General features: G+C 41.4%; 1 protein-coding gene across 2 annotated transcripts in view; it reads right to left on the bottom strand.

Annotated features, from left to right (window-relative positions):
* The window catches only part of LOC132762992 (connector enhancer of kinase suppressor of ras 2-like), a 433687-nt gene that overhangs the window by 270003 nt on the left and 136962 nt on the right, over positions 1-26722 (bottom strand). For both annotated transcript variants that reach the window (XM_060756293.2, XM_060756292.2), the window contains exon 3: positions 5345-5547. In XM_060756293.2, the coding sequence (XP_060612276.2) occupies positions 5345-5547 (203 nt within the window). The remainder of the gene's footprint in view (positions 1-5344; positions 5548-26722) is intronic.

Raw genomic sequence — 26722 nt, 5'->3', positions numbered from 1 at the left:
GGCAAACATTCAATACCATAGACACACAACATTCAGTAGGCTGTTAGGAATTGTGGGAGTTGAAGTCCAAAGCACCTGGAGGGCTGAAGTTTGCCCATGCCTGGTCTATACTGTAAGTCAGAGATGGGATGGGGAGATGGATTGCACCCCCAACCCTTCTGTGGTCAGATGACCCATTGGAAGCACTGGCACTTAACTAGAACGATGACTAATCTAAGTCCCATTGACTTCAGTGGGTCTCCTCTAAGTTGAGATGCAGTCCCTTATGGATCTCGCTCAACTTCCCTCTCTCTCTCATTCAAGCAAACAGCTTGCAAATTGAAATTACAATTGCAATATATCTGGTGAGATCGGTAGAAGGTTTGGAAGGTCCATGTTGCATACCTTCAAAAAATCCCAGATCTCCATCAAATGTATGTATGTATGTATGTATGTATGCATGTATGTAATGGCGCTCCATGCAGTCATGCCGGCCACATGACCTTGTAGGTGTCTACGGACAACTCTGGCTCTTCGGCTTAGAAATGGTGATGAGCACCACACCCCAGAGTCAGACATGACTGGACTTAATGTCAGGGGACTACCTTTACCTATGTATGTATTTATTTACAGTATTTATATTCCGCCCTTATCACCCCACAGGGGACTCAGGGCGGATTACAATGTACATATACATGGTAAACATTCAATGCCATAGACACACAACATATATAGACAGACACACAGAAGCTATTTAACATTCCAGCTATTTCATGACAGCATTCTGGCCACTAGGGGAGCTGTCGCTTCACTGTCCATTTGTGACACTGATGAAGTACTTCCTCATTCTTTGCATGCTTGCTGGAGATTTTTATGGCATCGCAAATTAGTTAAATTAGCCTCCCCACATACATGGTACCTAAATTTCCTACTTGACAGATGCAATTGTCTTTTGGGCTGCAAAGGTTGACAGCAAGCTACACAAATTGGTCAGAAGCTCACTCTGACCCAGGCCGGCTTCGAACTCATGACCTTTCGGTCAGTAGTGATCTTAATGCAGCTGACTCCCAGCCAGCTGCGCCACAGTCCTGGTGCAAGGTATAGTTTTACGTTTATATATATGGGAGGTATCGTTTTATATTTATAGCCCCCCTATGCTAAAGAGTTTCTGGGACCCAAGCCCATGCTTGATCAAGTGGTCTCTGGTCAAAAAAAAAAAGGTTGGGAACTATTGGTCTAGATCCAGGGAAGTCATGCTACCCCTCTATTCTGCATTGCTCAGACCACACCTGGAACCCTACTGTGTCCAATTCTGGACACCACAATTTAAGGAAGACATTGACAAGCGGGAATGTGTCCAGAGGAGAGTGACTAAAAAAAATCAAGGGTCTGGAGAACAAGTCCTATGAGAGGTGGCTAAAAGAGCTGGGCGTGTTTAGCCTGTGGAAGAGAAGGCTGAGAGGAGACACAATGAGGGCCATGAATCAAGATGTGAGGGGAAGTCATAGGGAGGAGGGAGGAGCTTGTTTTCTGCTGTCCTGGAGACTAGGAAGCAGAACAATGGCTTCAAACTACAGTGAAGAAAGGAGATTCCACCTGAACATGAGGAAGAACTTCCTGACTGTGAGAGTTGTTCAGCAGTGGAACTCTCTGCCCCAGAGTGTGGTAGAGGCTCCTTCTTTGGAGGCTTTGAAACAGAGGATGGTTGGCCATCTGTCAGGGGTGCTTTGAATGAGATTGTCCTGATGGTTGGCAGAATAGGGTTGGTAGACGGCCCACGAGGTCTCCTCTAACTCTAAGATTCTATTATTCTAATTTATGCACAGAAAACAACCTTTTGCGCCACTTTGAGTCTTCTTTATGGAGTAAAAAATGGGGTATACATAAACATAATAACTTTCTGGAGAGGAATATTCAAAAAATTGTATTTTCTGCACAGAAAGTGCTATTTTCAGCACAAAACCTAGAGCCCCCGGTGGCGCAGTGGGTTAAACCCCTGTGCCGGCAGGACTGAAGACCGACAGGTTGCAGGTTCAAATCCAGGGAGAGTGCGGATGAGCTCCCTCTATCAGCTCCAGCTCCTCATGCAGAGACATGAGAGAAGCCTCCCACAAGGATGGTAACACATCAAAACATCCAGGCATCCCCTGGGCAAAGTCCTTGCAGACGGCCAATTCTCTCACACCAGAAGCGACTTGCAGTTTTCTCAAGTCACTCCTGACATGACAATAAAATAAAATAAAAAAGCGCAAAACCTTACATGTGAATATTGCAAAAACAACTCCCCAATTGCGAATTGTCTTCCAAAACAGCACAGTTTTCAAAGACTTTCTCTCGGTTTGGGTGAAAATGGCTACAATTACTCATTGGTCCCATTAAGAACAAAATAAGTAAATTAATGCATGTCTAACACAGACAAAAAAAATTAAATGTGACTGCATAAAACAGTTACAGAAGGGAAGCTGTGAGGGCAATTTAGGGGAAAACTTGCAAATCAAACATGGGCGCCCAGAAACAATTTAGTCCTATTCAATAAACCTAGCCAAGAGGTGGGCAGCGTGATGGAGCAGCTATTTGTTTGACGGGATAATTATTTTCCCTATTGCATTTTAATAATTTCTTTTCTGCCTACGGAGCCTCTCAATACATTTCAAAATTGCTTCGACACTATTAAGTGAATGCCAAGATGCCTATAAGCTTTCTTAACACATCCTTTCCCCAACTTGGGTGAACGCAGGCTAAAATCAGGTGCACTGCTATTATCTGGCATTAGGGCCCAGAAGTCCCAAAAGGAGCAACTTCTGGACTGATATGCAATATGTGGCCCATGTAGACGGGCTCAAAGAGAGATGTAGACAAGTGAAAACCCCATGTGATCCATATGGTAGATAATTCAGGCCAAAAAATATACAAAAGTCCTGAACACATTGCTTTTGCTGGAGCCTACCCAAGGCGAGCTCTCCACTTCAGAGTTAACCGAGTGCAACACACATTTGCATTTTGAACTCAGTTTGCTGTAATTGAAGTAAGCTGAGAAACAGCAAGGAAAGTGGGAGGAGAACAAAGAAACTGGGACACTTCCATAGATGCATAGACTGCATGGACCATCCAGTCCAGCCCTCCTCTGCCATGCAGGAAAAGCACCATCTAAGTACCCTTGACAGATGGCCATCCAGCCTCTGTTTAAAAGCCTCCAAAGAAGGAGTTTCTACCAGACTCTGAGGCAGAGAGCTCCACTGTTGGACAGCTCTCAAAATATGAGGGTTGAATGAAAAGTAATGCCTCCACCTTCGCAACTCCTCAACAGATGGCAGTACTGGTATGCGGCAGGTACTGGCTTGTTCAGTAAAATCTCCTCTACAGTTCCATTTTGGTGGGAAGCCTTAGAATTGAATGGTTGTGTTGTTAAAGTGAGAAGTATGGAACTCAGCACAGACTTTGGTCAATGCGACTTAAGGAATGTGCAGTCATTGAATTCTTGACAGCAGAAGGTGTCACCCCGAATAAGATTAATCAGAGAATGGAAGCTGTTTATGGTGATTGTGTTAATGTGAGTACTGTGCATTGTTGGGCAAGTACGTTTAAAGATGTTGAGGTGACACTTTCTGCTGTCAAGAATTCAATGACTGCATGTTGCTTAAGTTCCATTGACCAACCATCTGCACAGGGTTCCATACTTTGCACTTTAACAATACAACCATTCAATGCTAAGGCGTCTCACCCAAATGGAACTGTAGAGGAGAGTCTACTGAACAAGCTAGTACCTGCCGCATACCAGTACTGCCATCTTTTGAGGAGTTACGAAGGTGGAGGCATTACTTTTCATTCAACCCTCATAAGAAAGTTTGCCCTAATGTTCAGGTGGAATCTCTTTTCCTGTCATTTGAACCTATGGCTCCATTGAATCCTTATCTCCAAGCAGATCCTGCTCTCTCTTCCTTATGACATCCTTTCAATAATAATAATAATAATAATAATAATAATAATAATAATAATAATCTTTATTTATACCCCGCTACCATCTCCCCAATGGGGACTCAGAGCGGCTTACATGGGGCCAAGCCTGGACAACATATTACAACATATTTATACATGGCTCTCATGTCTCCTCTCAACCTTCTCTTCTGCAGCTAAACATCTCCAGCTCTTTAAGCCGCTCCTCAGAGGGATTCATGTCCTCCAGATCTTTGATCATTTTAGTCACCTTCCGCTGGACACCTTCCAGCTTAGAGTCAATATCTCTCTTGAATTGTGGTTCCCAGAATTGAACACAGTGTGATTCCAGTTGAGGTCTGACCAAAACGGAATAGAGGGGCACCATTACTTTCCTTGATCTAGACACTATACTCTTTACTTTTGATGCAACCCAAAATACCATTGGCATTTTAAGCTGCTGCATCACACTACAATCTCATGTTCAACTTGTCCACGAGAACTCCAAGATCTTTTTCACTTGGACTGTTGTTGAGTCAGGCGTCACCCATTCTGTACCTCTTTGTTTTTGTTGTTTATTTGTTCAGTCGCTTCTGACTCTTCGTGACCTCATGGACCAGCCCACGCCCGAGCTCCCTGTTGGCTGCGGCCTTCAAGGTCAAGCCAGTCACTTCAAGGATACCATCCAACCATCTTGCCCTTGGCCGGCCCCTCTTCTTTTTTCCTTCCATTTTCCCCAGCATCATTCTCTTCTCCAAGCTTTCCTGTCTTCTCATGATGTGGCCAAAGTACTTCATCTTTGCCTCTACTATCCTTCCCTCCAGTGAGCAGTCAGGCTTTATTTCCTGAAGTATGGACTGGTTGGATCTTCTAGAGGTCCAAGGCACTCTCAGAACTTTCCTCCAACACCACAGTTCAAAAGCATCTATCTTCCTTCGCTCAACCTTCCTTATGGTCCAGCTCTCACATCCGTAGGTTACTACGGGGAATACCATTGCTTTAACTATGTGGATCTTGGTTGCCAGTGTGATATGTCTACTCTTCACTATTTTATCAAGATTGGTCATTACTCTCTACATTTCATTTTTTCTGCCTAAGTGACGTATCCTACACTTCCCTTTGTTGAAATTCATTTTGTTAGTTTTGGCTCAGCTCTCTAAATTCTTGAGGTCATTTTGAATTCTGATTGTGTCTTCTGGAGTATTTGCGCTCCCTCCCAATTTGGTGCCATCTCCAAGCTTGGTTGGCAGCACACCCTCTAAACCTCATCCAAGTTTTTGGGAGGGAATGAGCTCTTGCGCCCAAGTCTTGCTTCCTTTGGGCAAAAGGCTGGGCTAGAGGGTCCCTTGGCTTGATCTAGCATGGCTGCTTTTAACGTTCTTATCTCAGTGGCTCTTGCTTCTGTCACAAAGAAGATTGCAGAGGGACTTACCTGTCCAGCCAGGCAAGCAAGTTCTTGGCAGCACCAATCAGGTCAACCACAGAGGTAAGGAAATCGTTTGGCAGTCGTCGGGAGGCCCTGCCATCGTAATGGCCGCTCCTCCGTCTACCCGTTATGAAGTTCTGAAGGTTTTTGGCCGAGGCGTTCAGCTTGTGGGAAAGAGTCCTCAGGTTTTCCGTCTCCAAGCCATAGTTCTGAAAGCAAACAAGAAGTGGGCATGCTTTAAAAAGCAGGGAAGCGACCTCTATAATGATGATGATGATGATGATGATGAATGTTATTACTATCCCAAAATTGGGAATTAATACAGTTTACGGTTTGAAAGAACAATATAGCTAAAACAGATAAAAAGCAAGCATTGTTGTAGACTGTTCTAACAAGATTCAAACCTCAAGTAAAAAAAGAAGATGAAAATGTAATTCTAAAATAGGTTTAAAAGCTCTTGAAAATTAGGTTCTTGTGGGTTTTTTGGGGCTATAGGGCCATGTTCTAGAGGCATTTCTCCTGACGTTTCGCCTGCATCTATGGCAAGCATCCTCAGAGGTAGTGAGGTCTGTTGGAAATAGGACAATGGGTTTATATATCTGTGGAATGGCTGGGGTGGGGCAAAGAGCTCTTCTCTGCTAGAGCTAGGTGTGAACTTGCTTGCCATAGATGCAGGCGAAACGTCAGGAGAAATGCCTCTAGAACATGGCCCTATAGCCCGAAAAAACCCACAAGAACCTAGTGATTCCAGCCATGAAAGCCTTCGACAATACTCTTGAAAATTGCTGTCTTTTTCAGAGTCATCTATAAATGCTCCTTCCCATCACTCTGTTGGGTTTCTTGATATATTTTGCAATATCTTTAAATAAGGAAACAATGTTTTCAGTATTTATGTATATGTTGAAGTGTTTGTTTAAATGGAAGTTATAATATTTTGAATGCCTGTCTAGGATTTCAATACAAAATTTGGAAAAGTGCAATACCCTTCCAGTTGTAGTTGCATGTTACCAATATGAAAGTAAACTAGCAAACTGTGGTTTAAATTACTGCTTCACCCACCTGCAACCCGCCCCCCAAACCACAAACAAACCAAGATTGAAGACTATGGTTTAATTCTGATTTGCAGAACTTGTGCAAACTCTCATGGCTCATAGCCAGAAATTCGTTTCCACTGCTACCTATCACCATTTTGAATGAGACTGCCAAAGAAAACATGTTTAGTACAGTCTCTGGAAATGCTAAAGAGTTTTAATGTTTGCATATTTGTAGACTTTAAATTACATTGAAATGCTTTTAATGTAAGCCAATTAGAGTCTCCTTTGTGGGGTGTAAATAAACCTAAAAATAAACACAATAATAAATGTAATAATAATAATAATAATAATAACTACTCTCAAACAACTAGAAATGACATCTATCCAGCATGCCATGGATGCAATGGGTTAACTGTGAGAGTCTAATGTATTTTGGAATAGTACAGAGTTCTGGGGTGCTTATACAGTTTTGCTTTATTTTCAACTGTTGTTTGGGTGAGCTTCTGTATGCGTTGGGGACAAAAATTGCATGAAAATCATGCTAAATCTTTAATATTTTCAGAAATTGGATTTTTGAGGAACTGGTTAGGAGTTCAGGGGCCATAAAAGTGGGCCCCACTGTTCCTATCAGTGGTCCACCAGAGTCTTAAACTTATGATACAGAGAGCCATTTAAGGCATGTGAATACCTAAAAAGCCTTACAGTGATTAAATATTGCACACTCTTTACAAAGGTGAGACTAAATGTATTTCCCTCAGATCTGCTAATAGGCAGATTGCCTGGAATTCCTTCCTCCCAAAGACTATGCCTCTGTGAAGGAAAGGAAGTAGAAACAATAGAACACATTTTATTGCAGTGCCGCTATTATACAGTGCAATGTAGTCAACTTTTATATCCAATTTTGTCCCACATGACCAGCCATCCCCTGCAGAGTATTGTCAGATATCTTTTAGAGGACAAATGCCACAGTGGCAAAATTCCTCGCAACAGTGGCAACAAGGATGAGAAAGAAACCAACCTCCGATATGGGTATTACTTGAAATCATGCATATGTTGTTTGTACAATGAATATGCCGTTGTGTCTGGGGGCTATAACGCTTAGTGAGAGACATAGACGTGACATCTTTCCCCCAGGGGATTGCTTCTTGCCTTCCTTTAAAGAACTGGAACTCCCAAGGACCAAAACACTGTAGATAACTCAAAATAGGTTTTACTGTTCACAAAGAGTTATCCCTTTAAGGCAATAAGCTGGAAGTTTCAAAGGGGTAAAGGAAATATACATTACAATCTCTGGTTGCTTTGGGTCCAAGGAGATTTCGCAGCTGAGAAGCTTTTTAAGGTTCCCTCTTTCTCAATGGCTGCAAATGCCTGAACATTCACAGCCCCAATCCAAATGGCCTATATTTGAAGACACGAAGCCTTCCTCTGGTGCCACAGGACTGGTTTGAAGGCGCTTGGGTCTCCTCAACGTTATCCAGGGTGATCTGGGCATGAAGTATGAGTCCCAAGAGCAAAAACCTTAGAATTGGTGATGAGAGGTAACTTAATTAAGGGGTTTAGAGCCAAGTCTCTTTTTCACGTCTATCTGATAGAAAGTTTGATGGTAGAATGGAAAAGGAAAAGCTCTGCCCTCCTCCAGGAAGAGGTGGAGCCAAGTAATTGAGCTGAGGAAGCAATATAAGTGAGGCAAACAACATTGATTGACAGCTATAAATAACCAATCAATCCAACTATACATTTACAAACTAAGCAAGTTTGAGCATGTTATACAGTTTAAACCTTTGCATTTTAAAGTTCTACATACAGGTGGCGCCATTTGCGCCATCACAATGAACGTCTCCTGAGATAGGAAAATTTATTAATGACTGTTTAATGATGGGTCTATGGACCATAACAAAAATTGTTATTGTCATTGTTCCCATCAGTGTCTCTTTTGCCCACTCCATTTTAAAGGCTCACACTGAAGTCACTTTGGTACGAAACTGTAAGTCTGGTTTTATTTTGGAAATACAGACTATCTTCCTGATTTTGAAATTCAAAAACAACCATATGAATAATGCAATTTCAAGTGACTCCACAGTGGAAATGGCCACAGCCACCACTGATAAGGGGTTGTTTGACAAAGCAGAGGAATTGATTATAATGAGCAAACTGTTTATGCAAATTGGGTCTGCTTTGCTCCCTAATTTCAAGGATGATTTCTTGGGAAAATGATTCCGGTGCCTGGTATATTTTGACACTCCGAAAGGGGGATATGTGAAAGGCTTACTAAACTCTACATCACACCCACACCTACGCATACTGTATCGGAGGCATTTGACTTGGATCTCCTTTTAAGAGCCATTGTACTCAAACGGTGGCGCGAGCTTTGCAGTTGGAACGCATTTGATCTCGGAGGCCTCTTTTGTAATTACTCTTGTTTCATTTGAAAATTCTTCAAAGGAATAACATGGGACATATTGAAGTTTATGGAGTCAAAAAATAATAGCACAAATCAGCAAAGGACCCCAAAGTGCAGGTTGTTAAAAGCCAGTTGGCTTTACCCATTTCCCTTGTCTCAAGGCAAGGAAGAACAAAAGATTACACACATAACACCAATTAAAAGAGCATATAAAAGCCATACACATTAAAACAATGCACATTTAAACGTTCATCCTTTAGAAATCATCTGAATAGGCCTATCCTTTTTGAAACCTTTGAAAGGATTCTTCACATCTTTTTTTATTTATGTACCTTCGAGTCATATTCACTTTTTGGAGACCCTAAGGTTGGATCTGTTATAGGGTTTTCTTGGTCTGAGAGTGTGTGGTTCACCAAGTTCACCCAGTCGGTTTCCATTGCAAAGCAGTGAATTGAACCCTGGTCTACAGAGTCATAGGCTGGATATACACTGCCATATAATCCAATTCAATGCAGATAATCTGAATCAGGCTTGCACAACATATGTTCCGCAGCCCATATGTGGCCTGCGAAAGCCTTCGGTCTGGCCCGTGGGTGAGGTCATGGCAGAATAGATGGGACCTAACATATATGCATTTCTTCCGTTGAAAGAACTACCTTGAGTAACATGGACTGGAAAATTTCCCAGTTTTGGTAAAATGCCATAACTTTTTGGAAAATGTGAATCTCCATAATAACCATTTGGAAAATAGGATTCATAACCTTTTTGGAAAACCACTGATCACTGGAAAGGCATGGCCTTGTTAGAAGTCACAATCTTAATAATGATGATGATGATGATGATGATGATGATGACGACACGATATGAAGATTTAAAGATCGAACTCCAAAGACTCTGGCACAAGGCAGTAAAGGTGGTCCCAGTGGTGATCGGCACACTGGGTGCAGTGCCTAAAGACCTTGGCCTGCACTTAAACAGAATTGACGTTGATAAGATTACCATCTGCCAGCTGCAGAAGGCCACCTTACTGGGATCTGCACGCATCATTCGCCGATACATCACACAATCCTAGACACTTGGGAAGTGTGTGACGTGTGATCCAATACAACAGCCAGCAGAGTGTCTGCTGTGGACTCATCTTGTTGTGTTTCAAATCATCATCATCATCATCATCATCATCATCATCATCATCATCATCTATTTATATTCTGCTCTATCTCTCCAAAGGGGCTCAGGGCAGATTCCAAATATAAGAAGCAAACATTCAATGCTCGAATACAACAACAATACATTCATACTAAAACATTTTAAGCAACCAACCCAAGATATAAACCTTTGAAAAGTGATGTTCACCAGCATTCATGCAAAGCAACTAGGTATCTCAGCTGTTAAAGTGATGTACCTCGGTATGTCTTTGAACTGCTAGGGACAAAGACATGCCAATGCACAAAAATATATATTCAGCAGAGTATTAGAGGTGTTCTTTGAAGTTGCCCCAAAACATCTACTCTTTCTTAAAATATATTTATGTTTATATCATGCTCTCAAGAGACAAAATAAAGTAAGAGTAATAGAGTTGGGTTACTCACAAAACTTCATGTATGCAGTATACAGGCACTTTGCTAATGAATCCAGTTACAATAGGATTTTAAGTAGTTTCTCTGTGTAAGTAACACAGGGCCTCTTTCTTATAATCAACAGTCCAACATCTCTCTAATAGTCTCTGTCTACTCCAATTGAGTCTCTAAGCATACTGTTCCTACTGAAGTCTAAAGCATACTTCTACATTTAAGTCTCTAAGCACACTGTTTCTAAATGGAGTCTGAGTCCTGAACAAGCCCAGACCTGATCACATGGTCTGCAGCCCCTTTCACAACAAAGTGTTAAAGAAAAACTGCAAATCAATACACATATACACAATACAGTAAGCAATCTGTATCATATGCATAACAAATAACTAGTGGAAGCTTGAAGGTTACTATTTCCAACATAACATATGTGCATTTCATAGAATCATAGAATCAAAGAGTTGGAAGAGACCTCATGGGCCATCCAGTCCAACCCCCTACCAAGAAGCAGGAATATTGCATTCAAAGCACCCCTGACAGGTGGCCATCCAGCTTCTGTTTAAAAGCTTCCAAAGAAGAGGCCTCCACTACACCCCGGGGCAGAGAGTTCCACTGCTGAACGGCTCTCACAGTCAGGAAGTTCTTTTTCTTGTTCAGATGGAATCTCCTTTCTTGTAGTTTGAAACCATTGTTCCTTGTCCTAATCTCCATGGAAGCAGTAAACAAGCTTGCTCCCTTCTCCCTGTGGCTTCCTCTCACATATTTATACACGGCTATCATATCTCCTCTCATCCTTCTCTTCTTCAGTCTAAACATGCCCAGCTCCTTAAGCTGCTCCTCATAGGGCTTGTTCTCCAGACCCTTGATCATTTTAGCCTTCTGCTGAAAGAACTATCTTGAGTAACATGGACTGGAAAACTTCCCAGCATTTGTTCAAACAATTCTCCCCCAAATTAAGATTTGGAGATGTATGTCTAGCCTCAAATGCAGCCCATCTCAAAAGATAGGATGACGGTGATGTGAAAACGCAAGCGCTCAGATTGTTAAATGAGATGTTAAAAGGGGGGAAAAGTCTAATAATCAGGGAAAAAGTCTGGGGAAAGAATTCCCCATGTCAGGTGTTATTCATGCCTTGCCAGGCTTGTCACTCCGCAGCGGTGTTCTTAATTGGGTAATGATGATAATCACATACTCTGTGGGCAAGAGACGGAGATATCTGAGTAAGAGGCAATTGAACCCCACATGACCTAATTTTCACAATGTCTTATCACAGAAACCTACTTCCATATAATTTAAACTTATCATTTCTTACTCTCTTTTTTTGCAGAGGAAATGTCTGGTAGAATTACTATTATGTCGAGAGTTACTACAGGGCAATTCTTCTGTAGTGGTTTCGAAAGCTCAAGTTTATTTGAGTGAGTGATGGGAGCATTTCACGGAACATTTCAAATGCACTTCTATGGAGCAGTGGTTGGCTTTATTCAGCATAACCTTTTACTACTCCATTGTATATCATGGGTCTTGAGCAGTGTTTCTCATCCTTCCTAATGACGTGACCCATTGATACAGTTCCTCATGTTGTGGTGACCCCCAACCATAACATTATTTTTTGTTGCTACTTCATAACTGCAATTTTGCTACTGTTGTGAATCATAATGTAAATATCTGATATGCAGGATATATTTTCATTCATTGGTCCAAATTTGGCACAAATATCCCATATGCCCCAATCTGAATACTGGTGGGGTTGGGAGGGTTGATTTTGCCATTTGAAAGTTGTGGTTGCTGGGATTTATAGTTCAACTACAATAACAGAGCATTCTAAACTCCACCAATTGAACCAAACTTGGCACACAGAACTCCCATGACCAAGAGAAAATACTGGAAGGGTTTGGTGGGCACTGACCTTGAGTTTTGGAGTTGTAGTTCACCTACATCCAGAGAGCACTGCGGACTCAAACAATGATGGATCTGAACCAATTTTGGCATGAATACACATTATGCCCAAATGTGAACACTGGTGGGGTTTGGGGAAAATAGACCTTGACATTTGGGACTTGTAGTTGCTGGGATTTATAGTTCACCTACAATCAAAGAGCATCCTGAACTCTGCCAATGATGGAATTGAACCAAACTTGGCACACAGAACTTCCATGACTAACAGAAAATACTGGAAGAGTTTGGTGGGCATTGATCTTGAGTTTTGGAGTTGTAGTTCCACAACATCCAGAGAGCACTGTTGACTCAAACAATGATGGTTCTGGACCAAGCTTGGCACGGATACTCAATATGCCCAAATGTAAACACTGGTGAACTTTGGAAAAAAATAGACCTAGACATTTGGGAGTTGTAATTGCTGGGATTTATAGTTCACCTACAATCAAAGACCATTCTGAACCCCATCAACGATAGAATTGGGCCAAACTTCCAACATAGAATGCCCATGACCAAAAGAAAATACTGTGTTTTCTGATGGTCTTTGGTGACCCCTCTGACACCCCCTCATGACTCCCCCCCCCCCGAGTCCCGACCCCCAGGTTGAGAAATGCTGGTCTTGAGCATCCACAGATTTTGGTACCCAGAACCAAACATCAGTAGATACCAAGGGTCAACTGTATATCATATTTTGGCACAGGTATCATCCCTGTGAATATAATTCATTACATATTCAACAACAGATAACAAGGACAGGTCTGCACTGCAGTTTGTTCTCTGTCCCTGGTTTCTAGATGGAGGAGATCACGCATCATCTCCTCATTTGCACTCTGTAATGATTTGCCATTTTGGATATAGTTTCTTCCCATTATCTCATTTTATAGAGGAATATCTTCAGATCAAAGTGCATCAGGCCCTTGTACTTTCTTAGGACTACATGGAAATATCCACCATGGCCGCCTCAATTATGTAAAGCAGCATTCGCTTTAATAAAAAAAGGTTTTGCTGACTTCAAAGACATGGAGCCCGAGTAACTCAGCTTCTTTCATGCAAAGCTGGAGGGGAATGAGCTTTGGATCCAATATTAGCCTGGTGGAGTGAACAATCAGGAATGTAAAAATAGCCAAAAAGGAAAGAAAGCAGGGCTGTTCTAAGTTATGCAAAACTAGCATCACCTAAGGGCAGCTCTAAATTGGCTGTGCTTTATGAAGAATGCAAAAACCAACTTGGTCTTTTGTCCAAAAAGAACCTCTGTTTCGCTGCATCCTAAGAAAAGGGCAGCTACATCTCAAAAATGGGCATCTAATCTGCATGTAATGCAAATTATTACAAGTATGTGTATTATTTATCTCATTCAAATTATGCAAATGCAAGACATTATTTTTTGCCACTGTGTTTCAGCCTAGATACCTGCTGAATACGCATGCCCAATGTAGAATACATCTCACCACGTTAAAAGGGTGGATGTGGCTCTTAATGAGACACTGGATGTGCAGGTACAGCTGTACCAGGAGCTCCAATTTAGTTTGCTTTGCATTGAATGTTTGTTGTAGCCCTAAGTTTCAGGGACTCTGCAGATAGGTGGCTTCTTTTGGCTGCAATCATAGGGCAAGCCACCTGTCAATTATAGTTAGCTTCCCTAGTCCCACCCCCTTTTTGGGTTTTTGGAGGGAATAGGAGCCTTTTTGGGTTCAGTCCACACAGAGAAGCTTTCCATGCAGGACATAATACTAAGAGCTCCTGTAGTAAGCTTCGTCTTCTACAGCTTGGCCGGGGTTATACAGCCCACAGCTTGGCCGAGGATCATACAGCCTTACAGCTCCTTTGTGAAGGGACTTCAGTCAGCCATCACTGAAACCTGAACTCCTTTTCCCCTGGAGGTCTACAAAGCTCTGCTTGGTAAGGGTCGCTTGCGGAAGCCAGACGCAGTTGGTACTGGGTGCAGGGGCTCCACGCCAACAGAGGCAAAGACAGACTGCCCAGATTAGAAGTTAAGGATTTCCCTATTAACTAAAATACAGTTTATGAAGATAGTGCCTGTTCCCTGTGGACAAGATTGAGAGAGAGTCAATAGACTGTTAAGAAAGCTTTAAAGTACCTGTTTGTTTTCATTAATAAAGAACTTTGTTGAACCTTTAAGCAATCTAGAGACTGTGTTTTAAGGAAATCCAAGGCCTTTAATCTGAGGCAGCCCCGGCGTCCCGTTGGGCACACAGAATTTATGTCCTGTCTACAGTCTTATGCACAGGCCCAGCGTGCGACAGCACACAGGATGTCTACGCCGCTGGAGGAATTATACTGTTTAGCTGGTATTACACCACTTGACATCTGCCGGGGAGTAGTAGCCAGTAATGAAAGGACCAAGGCATTGACATCTCCTGCCCATCATCTGTTTGGATGTCAGCCAGCAAGCCAAAGTCTTAAATCAAGAGACAGCTTCTTAAGATCTATAGAAATGGTCTATAACAATCACACCACTGCTCACCAAATTATAATGATAGCAGGAGGGTAGCAGAGAAGATTATTAAAAAATTGAGTTTATCAGACGGGGAAATATAGAAAAATAATCCCAACGCTGCTCAGCCAAATTATAATGATGACATCACCACTACAGACTAGCTCACCAAAATACAGAGGGAGTATGGTTGTTGAAACCAACTGTATATTTAAAAGCTAGGAACTGGGAACCACTGGAACTGAGAGACTTTAAATGATTCTTCAAAAGATTTCCACTGCCACCATATTAATAATAAACAGACTGAGGTATTATTGAGAGTTCTGATCTGTGAACACCCACTGTGCCACTATAGTTTTCTTAGAGGCTGTTAAAAAGCTGACTTGAATAATGCTTTGACCACAAAGGTATTCACACTGAGGCTGGTATAAGTTGGTAAAAATAACAAGGGTGTTTATTGAACAGACTTGAATAATTCAGGTACAAAATGCTTAATGGTTTCAGTAAAATGCTGGCACAAAAAACTTGTGGTTACGTTTGAGTAAAGATCTTAAAAAGTCCTGGGTTACAAGTCTTAAAAGTTACAACAGAGAAAATTACTTCAGGAAATGAATCTCTGAAAGTAACTCCCAAAAATCCCCCTTAGGAATCTAGCCAAAAACCTTGAACTAGCCTTCCTTAGGAAATGAACAGACCACGAACGGGGTGCTGTTTCACACAGTATTCTGGCTATATTTTCTATAGCTATTCTGAATACTACACAAAAGACTGACCCAAACTTCTTCAAAACCCAAACTGCTCTTGCTAACATCCAAACTCCCAACTAGACAACTGGGAACTCAAGCCCCAGTTTAAAAGTCACTTTTTTCCTTTAGACCACTTAGGTTCTGCCCCCATCTTCCTAACCAATCCTAGCCTTCTGATTTTCCCTTCTAGACTAGAACAATTTGTCCAGTGGTTTTTGAGTCATGTTAATCCCACAAATGAACATTACATTTTTATTTATATAGATACTAGCCGTCCCTTGCCACGTGTTGCTATGGCCCAGTTTGGTGATCTGAAAAATAAAGTAATGAGAAAGTGTGGGTTTGTAATATATGTAATTTCTTTATGCCTGTGGGTAAACAGTATTTCTTGCTGTTTCTTTGTCAGTGTTCGCATTACTACATACAACATATAATTGTCCTTCTTTAGGGATCCCGTCCAGATCTATACTATATCTCTCTGTGTGTGAATCATATATATCTATGGCTGGATGGCTCTTTGTCAGGAGGGCTTTGATTACATTTTCTTGCTCTGGTGAAGGGAGTTGGACTGGATGACCTTAAGTATTTTCTGTTGGTCATGGGAAGTTTTCCCCAGTTTTGTCATTGGTGGGATTCAGAATGCTCTTTTATTGTAGGTGAACTATAAATCCCAGTAACTACAACTCCCAAATGTCAAGGTCTATTTCCCCCAAACTCCATCTGTGTTCATATTTGGGCATATGGAATATTCGTGCCAAGACTGGTCCAGGTCCGTCATTATTTGAGTCCACAGTGTTCTCTGGATGTAGGTGAACTATAACTTCCAAACTCAATGTCAATGCCCACCAAACCCTTCCAGTGTTTTCTGTTGGTCATGGGAGTCCTGTGTGCTAAGTTTGGCCCAATTCCATCATTGGTGAAGTTTAGAATGCTCTTTGATTGTAGGTGAACTATAAATCCCAGCAACTACAATTCCCAAATGACAATAAATTTTTGAGTGATGGTCACTCCTTGGGTTAGTAGGTGTCTTGAGGCCAAATTTGGCGGTAATTCATCAAGTGGATTTTAAGTTATATTAATCCCACAAACAAACATTACATTTTTATTTATATAGATATGTGTGTGTATAATTTTTTTAAAGACAATAAACTATATTTTCCCTCTTCAACAAAAATGATAGAGCAACTATACAAGCTGACCCACTGATTATAATCTCGTTCTGAATTGGAGCCCATGGCTTATGGGTCTGGACATTATCAGCACCTTCCCTCCTTTGGGAAAAAAATGGATATATATACGGCTTCTCTGTAAGTCAATCCTCAATTACTTAATCAATGAAAGCAGCATATATTGGCAAAAGGGAATAGAAACAATCAGTCTAAAAGCAAAACATGACGTTTTGTTTTGAGATTAGAAGAGACATTTCACTTCATCTTGCAAATCATCTCATTGTTTCTTCTTAGGATATGGATTTTTATGGAATTTTTACAATTAATTTTGTACCTGTTCCTGGATTAATTTTTTCACTAATAGAGAACTGTCTGCATTAATTAAAGCAAATGGGGTTTGTTTCTCTACAGGTTTGACTTGCAAATCGCGTTGCAATCTGAATGTTGATACCAAGCAACAGGATTTTTTATAATAATAATAATAATAATAATAATAATAATAATAATAATAATCTTTATTTATACCCCGCCACCATCTTCCCAATGGGGACTCAGAGCAGCTTACATGAGGCCAAGCCCAAATGATAATTACAATAAAGAAAAACCAAAACACAACTGAAAACACGAATAATAAACAATAACAACATAGTTGCATAAAACATATGAATACATAACAATATAAAAATTGCAATATACCAAGCACAGTAACAATGGGCGGACTACATGTAATGATTAAAAGACAAACTGATTAAAACTAATTAAAAACTCGGGCAAGATAAAAGAGAGAAGCAGGTAATTTACGGAGGAGGGCTCATTATAGTGGGAGAACCTCCATTTTTTGCAAAAGGAGGTTCTCCAGATGTTTTGGAGCATAAATCCCACCAGGATCAGCCACCATGGCTGTCTGCCATTGAACCATAAAATAAGGGCTGGTATAAAATACAACTTTATGATTATATGTTTATTTATACCCCACTTTTTCTCTTCACAAAGGAGGCTCAAAGCGGCTTTTGTCTTCAGTTGGTCAACCATTGTCTCATACTTCTCTTGCCTCCAAAGCCCTGTGTGTTGTAGATCAACCAGAGGCTGATGGTTTAATTGAGGATTTAGAGTGGATTGTGGGCTTTCCTGTGGCACAAAGTGATAGGTCCTCAGGTCGGGAAATTCAGGTTCTGGGAAATGATGGCTCTCTCTGTGAAAAAAAAAACTTGGAAAGTGCAGGGCCTCATGGCCAGTCAGAGGAGCCAGAAGGAGCAACAGCAGATAAGGAATTGAGTGAAGAGAGTGATAATCAGACAGGCGCCTTCCCTCATGGCCTTCCGCAAGGGCCTGAAAACCTGGCTCTTCGAAAAGGCCTTCAACTAAGTGCTATATTTTTGGAATGACCACCGGAATGGACTATGACTACGAGACTGATTATGACCCAAACATGACGAAGCGGATTTTTAGTTTAATTAGCTGTGTTAGTAAGATGTGTGTTATGGTCCTGATCTATTGTAACTGTTGTCTTTATGTTCTATGTTCTGTACACCGCCACGAGTCGCCTTCGGGCTGAGAGTGGCGGTTAACAAGTGCAAATAATAAATAAATAAATAAATAAATAAGGTTCTTAGGAGAAACCACCTGTAGTTACAGAGATCAACAAAAGTCTTTGTTTACAAATCAGAGCTGAAAATAGAGCACATCGGTCTGGGAGATTATGTGGGAAAGTTGGGGAGAAAAAAAATGGGAGGCGTAATGCTTTCATGGGTGTCTATTAAACAACAAGTTGTTTACCTTAAGAGCAGTTCAGGCAATGCTGCGTTAGAGTGAGAACCTAAGCTTGGGTTCTCTGGTTTTTGGTTCAAATCAAACCTTGGTTTTGGATTTTAATATCCTGGAAGTTTTCTATGTTCCTGTTCAAGTACTCCTCTTCAAGCTTTACTAGTTATACCCTTTTGCTTTGGGATTTATCCTGTGCCTGTGATTTCTGTCTGTTCCTGGATTTTGTCACCTCTGGAACTTTATGAGACATGTGGATAATTGTTTGGTTATCACCCGTTGCTAAACTTTTTTGGATTATATATCTTCCTTTCTTATTCCTTCTTGTAATATACTTTTAATGTATTTTACAATATACTGTCGAAGGCTTTCATGGCTGGAATCACTAGGTTGCTGTAAGTTTTTTCGGGCTATATGGCCATGTTCTAGAGGCATTCTCTCCTGATGTTTCGTCTGCGTCTTGCCATAGATGCAGGCGAAATGTCAGGAGAAAATGCCTCTAGAACATGGCCATATAGCCTGAAAAAACTTAAAGCAACCTATTATTTTACAATAAACTGTTTGCTTATATTCCTGGACTATTGTGTGGTGCGGTGGTCATAGATGTTTCCAGGTTTGGTGTGCAACTGAGTGATCTTAGATAGCAAACAGAAACAACCCATTTGCAGCAAAGGATGGTTGACTAGGGGTGCAATGCTTTCTTGATTACTTCTCCAAGGAGCAATTGTAGCAGTTGGAAAAAATGAAACTAGTTTCCCTGGTTTCTTCTCATCAGATTTCCCAAAGTCTTGGAAAACATGTTTTCTGACTTTTTATGGAAAATGCTTGCAGACATTCTTTCATCTCTAGAACCTATGAACTGCTCATTTTTGGGTGTCATTATATTCCTCCATCTAACTTTCTAAGCTCTGGACCTTGTTGAAATAATGAATCTGCCATCTGACACCCACTTTGACAGTGCTTCTCTTCCCCACATTTTGGCCCCATGCAAAATAACAAGGCTTCTGCATCACCGCAAGGCTGATGTACATTTACAACAATGAACAAAGTTGCTCTAAACTGGCAATTACATAATGATTGCAAACATGGAAAGATGGCAACATTTGTTGCAAGTTCACTGTCTCTCTCCTTAGGCTCCAAGGAGCAGACAATCAGGGCGGCTAAGAAAGCATAAAGGATAACTAACCCATGGATATTCTACCATTGGGCTGTGCATGAGTCAGAGCACATCTGGCAATGTGGACTCAGTAAATTAATTTGGACATGCTCCAGTGGACAGTAATCAACCGCCATGTCAGCCAATAAACAGCAGTGTAATGAAATACCAACGCTCGCATTAGGTTTGATCACACCAAAGTTAGATCATTTTCTGGAATGAGCTTAGAACAAAAGAAAGAACCAACTTCAGGGAGAAAGAGCAATGGATTTCCTTGCTCTATGCAAAAAGAAGACTGTTTTCAAAGGTGGGCCCTGTGATACATCTACACTATGTAATTAATGCAGTTTTGTGCTGCTTTAACTGCCATGGCTCAGTGCTATGCAGTTATGAATTATTTCAATGTGTTTTAATCTCATTTCTATGTTTTTTTAATATATAGGTTGCAAAGTTTTTATCTATATATTTTAATTATGTTATATCCTGCATGGGGCCATAGCTGCATAGGGGGTTAAACCACTAAGCTGCAGAACTTGATGACTGGAAGGTTGGTGGTTCAAATCTGCAGAAAGGGATGAGCTCCCATGGTTAGCCCCAGCTTCTACCAACCTAGCAGTTTGAAAACATGCAAATGTGAGTACCGCTTCAGCAGGAAGGCAACAGTGTGCCATGCAGTCATGCTGGCCACATGATCTTGAAGGCGTCTATGGGAAATGCCTGCTCTTTGGCTTAGAAACTGAGATGAGCACCACCCTCAGAGTCAGCCACAAATAGACTTCATGTCAAGAGGAAAGCCTTACCTTGAGGAGATGTTGGTAAGGAATAATGATAATAATAATAGGAGTTGTAGTTTTACAAGGTCTTTATCCATCTCTGCCAAACAGTGCTGAAGCCTCACCAAACTACAACACACAGATTTCCATAAGTAATGACCCATGGCAGTTAAAGTGGTGCCAAATTGCATTCATTTTACAGTATAGATGTACTGACGAGCGCATGGGTGGAATGGTGATTTGCCCTCTCTCCTTTACCGAAGGGCTTAATAATAATAATAATAATAATAATAGTAATAATAATAATATATTATATTCCGCCCTTCTCCCCGAGAGGACTCAGAGCGAATTACAGTACATACGCAGGCACAGGCAAATATTTAATGCCTTATTACAGATAAAGGTAAAGGTTTTCCCCTGATATTAAGTCCAGTCGTGTCCGACTCTGGGGTGTGGTGCTCATCTCCATTTCTAAGCCAAAGAGCCGGCATTGTCCATAGACACCTCCAATGTCATGTCGCCAGCATGACTGCATGGAGTGCCGTTGCCTTCCTGCTAGAGTGGTACCTATTGATCTACTCACATTTGCATGTTTTTGAACTGCTAGGTTGGTAGAAGCTGGGGCTGACAGTGGAAGCTCATGCCGCTCCTCGGATTCGAACCTGTGACATTTCGGTCAACAAGCTTATGCACCACTGGGGGCTCCAACCTTATTACAATGACATAGAAGTAGACACAAAGGCACAGACAAAGACAAAGGCTTCTCCTTTCCTTTCAGGCTCTGGAGGCGGTGCTCGTCTTTGGGTCTAGGGGAGGTGCTTTTTCTCCATTTTCAAGCCGAGGAGCCTGCATCCTTAGACACCTCCTGGTCATGTAGTCTGCAAGACTGCTCAGAGCATCTTTTGCCTTTTCCCGCAAAGGCAGTACCTATAGATTTACTCACATTTGCATGTTTTCAAACTGCTAGGTTGGCAGGAGCTAGGGAGAACGGTGGGAGCTCACCCTGTCCTGCGGATTTGAACTGTCAACCTTCAGGTCAGCATTTCAGCAGCAAAAGGGTTGAACCCATTGCACCACTGTGGCCACTTTAAGACAGTTAAAAAAGCTATTGAATGATTGTGAAAAACCTTTGTGCTACATGCTGTATTAACTGTATTTTCTTTTAATTCTGTATTTGGGAAAAGCTAGGATATTAACCAATCAATCAATACAAACAATGAGCAAAGCACTGCTCTAGACCTGCTGCCCAGGTGGCCAAACCATTCTGCTGAATGGCAGAGCCAGCCTTGGCATTGTCTGACGAACAAACAAAACAAAACAACTGACAAAAAGATCATCCAAACCCTAAAACAAAGACAAATGTCCTCATTAGTTCTTATAAGATAATGAAACCTCTCTGAGATCCACGAAAACGATTTCTCCCCTCCACATATTGATCAGTAATTGCCAGATTGCTCAGTTAAGAGAATCTTTGGGTGCAGAACTGCATTTGAAAGCATGTTATGATTATAAAGCACAACTTTACTGGGTTGTAAAAACGAATGTAAATTGTCTCAGAATGGAGAGAGCTCAGAGATACCAGGCTCCTAATTGTAGTGTCACTATTAGAGTATGTTTGTGAAAAACCAAATCTATGTGAAGCAAATCAAAAAGAGGGTTTAACTCTAAGGAAGGAGAAGGAAAAGGAGGAGTGGAAGGTGGAGGAAGAGCAGGTGGGGAGGAAGAAGAAGGTGAAAAGGAGGAAAAGGAGGAAGGGGAGGAAGAAAAAAAGAATAATTTATTTATGTATCATAAGGTAAAGGTAAAGGTAGTCCCCTGACATTAAGTCATAGAATCATAGAATCATAGAATCAAAGAGTTGGAAGAGACCTCATGGGCCATCCAGTCCAACCCCCTGCCAAGAAGCAGGAATATTGCATTCAAATCACCCCTGACAGATGGCCATCCAGCCTCTGCTTAAAAGCTTCCAAAGAAGGAGCCTCCACCACACTCCGGGGCAGAGAGTTCCACCGCTGAACGGCTCTCACAGTCAGGAAGTTCTTCCTAATGTTCAGATGGAATCTCCTCTCTTGTAGTTTGAAGCCATTGTTCCGCGTCCTGGTCTCCAAGGAAGCAGAAAACAAGCTTGCTCCCTCCTCCCTGTAGCTTCCTCTCACATATTTATACATGGCTATCATATCTCCTCTCAGCCTTCTTTTCTTCAGGCTAAACATGCCCAGTTCCCTAAGCCGCTCCTCAGAACCAGAGGCAGCGTTGTCCGTAGACACCTCCAAGGTCATGTGGCCGGCATGACTGCATGGAGCGCCGTTACCTTCCCGCCGGAGCAGTACCTATTCATCTACTCACATTTGCATGTTTTCGAACTGCTAGGTTGGCAGAAGCTAGGGCTGACAGCGGAAGCTCACGCCGCTCCCCGGAATCGAACCTGCGACCTTTCGATCAACAAGCTCAGCAGCTCAGCGCTTTAACCCACTGCGCCACCGGGGGCTCCTTATGTATTATGTCAGAAGCAAATTGAGAATGCAGTTATAATGCATTATGTATCATGTCAGAAGCAAATTGAGAATACAGTTATAATGTACAGAAAAACCACAAAGTTAAAAATTTGGCATTATACTGTTTTTTTAACCAGAAACTGGCCACTTGGAGTGCCTCTGGTGTCACTGTAAGGAGGTCCTCCATTCTGCATGTGGCAGGGCTCAGACTGCCTTGTAGTAAGTGGTCTATGATTTGCTCTTCACATTCGCATGTCGTGGACTCCACTTTGTGGCCCCATTTCTTAAGGTTCTGCATCTCATAGTGCCAGAGTGCAGCCTGTTCAGCGCCTTCCAGGTCACCCAGACTTCTGTGTGCCCAGGAGGGTGTTTTTCATCTGGTATCAGCTACTGATTGAGGTTCTGGGTTTTAACCTGCCACTTTTGGACTCTCGCTTGCTGAGGTGTTCCTGTCAGTATCTCTGTATATCTTAGGATGCTATTTCTTGATTTAAGGCATTGGCTTGCTATGGTATTTAACGCCGAGAAAGTTAAACATTATAAATAAGAACAATCATGAAAAATGTTGGCGAGGATGCTAAGAAATTGGAACCTACATGCATATGTGGTGGGGCTGCAAATATATAAAATATTTTTGGGAATTGGTTATAACAGAGATAGAAAATATCATGGATATAAAAATTAGGAGGAATCCAGTAGAAATATTACTTTTAATTAAAAAAGAGGATGGGAAAGATAAGGGGGGGAAAAATTAATAGACATGCTATTAACAGCAGATAGACTATTAATTGCAAAATAGTGGAAAGGGGCAATGAAAATACAGATTAATGAATGGTATAAAGAAATCTGGAAAATGGCACTGAATGATAAGCTAACATCAAACTTAAAAGTAAAGAAGGGATTATGTAAAAAAATGACTTTGAAAGTATTTGGCGAAAATTTCTAGAAAAATTATTGGAAAACGAAGATGGGAATTTACCTCCAAATGAAGAACTGATTTTTTGGTGGGACTTTAAGAAAAGAGATGGCTCTGGAGAAGGGGATCACAGGGGTGAATGTAAATAAAAGAGAAGGAAATGTATAGTATATGTCTATATAACTGTATTTTATCTTCTTAAATAAAAATCTAATAAATAATAATAATAATAATAATAATAATAATAATAATAATAATAATAAGGCATTGGCTTACTGGCCGATCTCCAAACAGAGGATGGGCCGGAGATTTCAATGCTTTGGTCCTTTCATTACTTGCTGCTACTTCCCGGAGGATGTCAGGTGGTGCAATACCGGCTAAACAGTACAATTTCTCCAGTGGTTTAGGATGTAAACATCCTTTGATAATGCTGCATGTCTCATTAAGAGCCACATCCACTGTTTTAACGTGGTGAGATGTATTCCACATTGGGCATGCATACTCAGCAGCAGAGTAGCAAACACAAGGGCAGATGCCTTCACTGTATCTGGTTGTGATCCCCAGGTTGTGCCAGTCAGCTTTCGTATGATATTATTTCTAGCAGCTTGTGATTCCTTTATTTCATCAGTTTTAGATAAACTATTTTAAGCAATGCTTTTGACATGAAATAAATGAATGTCTAGCATCCTCTTTTTGCTTGATATTCAAGCAGTGTTTCTTATAAGTCAGAGCATGGTCCAGAGTGACTGCCAGGTATTTTGGTGTGCTGCAATGCTCCAGTGGGGGATGATGATGATGATGATTATGATGGTGATGATTATGATGTATTTATTTATCATATAAGCAGGGAACGGAGGGTACAGTTATAATGTATTTTTAAAAACACAAGCAAAGTTAAACACTTGGCTTTGTATTAAATGTCCTTTGACCAATAGCTGGCCACTTGGAGTGCCTCTGGTGTTGCTATAAGAAGGACCTCCATTGTGCATGTGACAGGGCTCAGATTGCATTGTAATAGGTGATCTGTGGTTTGCTCTTCTCCACATTCGCATGATGATGATGGAGGAGAAGGAGAAGCTACAGCTATATTCATGCATAAACTGAGAGAAGATTTTGATATGCATTATGGATAAGAGACGAGCCCCCGGTGGTGCAGTGGGTTAACCCGCTGAGATGATGAGCTTGTTGAACAAAAGGTTGCAGGTTCGGATCTGGGGAGCGGCGTGAGCTTCCGCTATCAGCCCCAGCTCCTGCCAACCTAGCAGTTTGAAAACATGCAAATGTGAGTAGATCAATAGGTACCACTCCGGTGGGAAGGTAATGGCGCTCCATACAGTCATGCTGGCCACATGACTGGACAATGCTGGCTCTTTGGCTTAGAAATGGAGATGAGCACCAACCCCCAGAGTCGGACCCGACTAGACTTAATGACAGGGGACAACCTTTACCTTTACCTATGGATCAGATGGTATTGGTGCTTCTCCCATAATGGACTAACTCTCCTTTTTCACCACTCTACTCAGAGATTGTCCCTTTTTAAAAATAAGAATTAAGGTATAGTACTTACATTGACCCATGGATAAGTTAACTCAGTTTTTGAGTCAAATTCTTAACCAAAAAATATTGGGCTTCTACATGAGTATATATAATGTAAACACCAGTTCTCTAAGGTTGAAAGAAAATCCAGTCATATTTTTAATGAGAGTAACATCTCATTATAAGTCTTCAAAATATATATTTTGCTATATTTATCCATTACAGACCATGCAGAGAAAAATAGATAGTGAATACTAATATTGAGAAATTTAAGAGGCAGTGAACTGGCTCATTGAAAATGCCAAATATTAACTCCACCTGATGCTCTCCTCTAGGATTATTGGGCAAGTGGAGCACCATGCAGGCATAACAGGTAGTCTGAAAACTGCCTTCAATTTCTTTTCTTTTTTTATTTAAGCTAGTAATTGCCACTTGTGAAGTGAATGGCTCCTGCCATATACAGAGAAATTGAGCCTGTAACTGTTCCTGGAAACGATAAGATGTGATTGTGCCTCATCACTTGCAGGGACATGGCAGGTCCCAAAAGAGGTCTCATGTCACCAAATCAACAGTGGGTTAGTGGCTGTGCGCGTTCTTGTGGAATGGCTGTCGGTAGCGCATTGTGACATTTTGCTGGGCCTGCCAGTATGGTTACCGCTTTGCTATTTAATAAAGCCGGCACCGAGTTCATCATAAGGTTTCACGGAGGCCGTAACAAAGCAATGCCCAGCGTCAAGCTAATTGTCAAGTCAGAGTTTGCAAAGACAGGAGCAAATGAGATATCATTATCGCTTGCCTTTATTTGGAGCCGAGCTACAAGGTCAAAGTCATCTGGAAAGTGCGACGCTTTGATAAGAGCTGCCAATTGCTCTTTTGGCTCATAAATACACACAGAGAAAAACGGAAAGGGAGAAGGAGAAATTATGTTTGCATGAGAAGGGCCTCAATCTCCCCCTGCTCCCCAATGGCATTTCCTCACTTTCATATATAACATAAGAAATGAGCAACTATTAGCACAAAACAAGACAGAAGGTCACCGTCTCATTGATTCCAGGGAAAACAAAAAGATAGATAAATCTTTCCCCTGATTGGAATGCCAATCTCAGAGGATCCATGTAAGGGTGAAGCATTAGAGAAATGTATTGTCGAAGGCTTTCATGGCCGGAATCCATGGGTTGTTGTAGGTTTTTCCGGGCTATATGGCCATGTTCTGGAGGCGAAATGTCAGGAGAAAAATTGCCTCCAGAACATGGCCATATAGCCCGGAAAAACCTACAACAACCCATTAGAGAAATGTTCTCCCTGTTGCAGAAAAAATATTCACCCATAGTTTTCCTCCTTGTTTTTGAATATCTTGAAATGTTGTAGAGAAATTATTCTGCGGTGGACCATTGAATTGCAAGATCTCTCCATCACCTTTACCTTCTCCGGTTGGTTAA

Source organism: Anolis sagrei, chromosome 10 (genome assembly GCF_037176765.1).
Source record: "Anolis sagrei isolate rAnoSag1 chromosome 10, rAnoSag1.mat, whole genome shotgun sequence".
Classification (NCBI taxonomy): domain Eukaryota; kingdom Metazoa; phylum Chordata; class Lepidosauria; order Squamata; family Dactyloidae; genus Anolis; species Anolis sagrei.
Note: the sequence above shows the minus strand (reverse complement) of the source record. Positions and strands in the feature narration are given on the sequence as shown.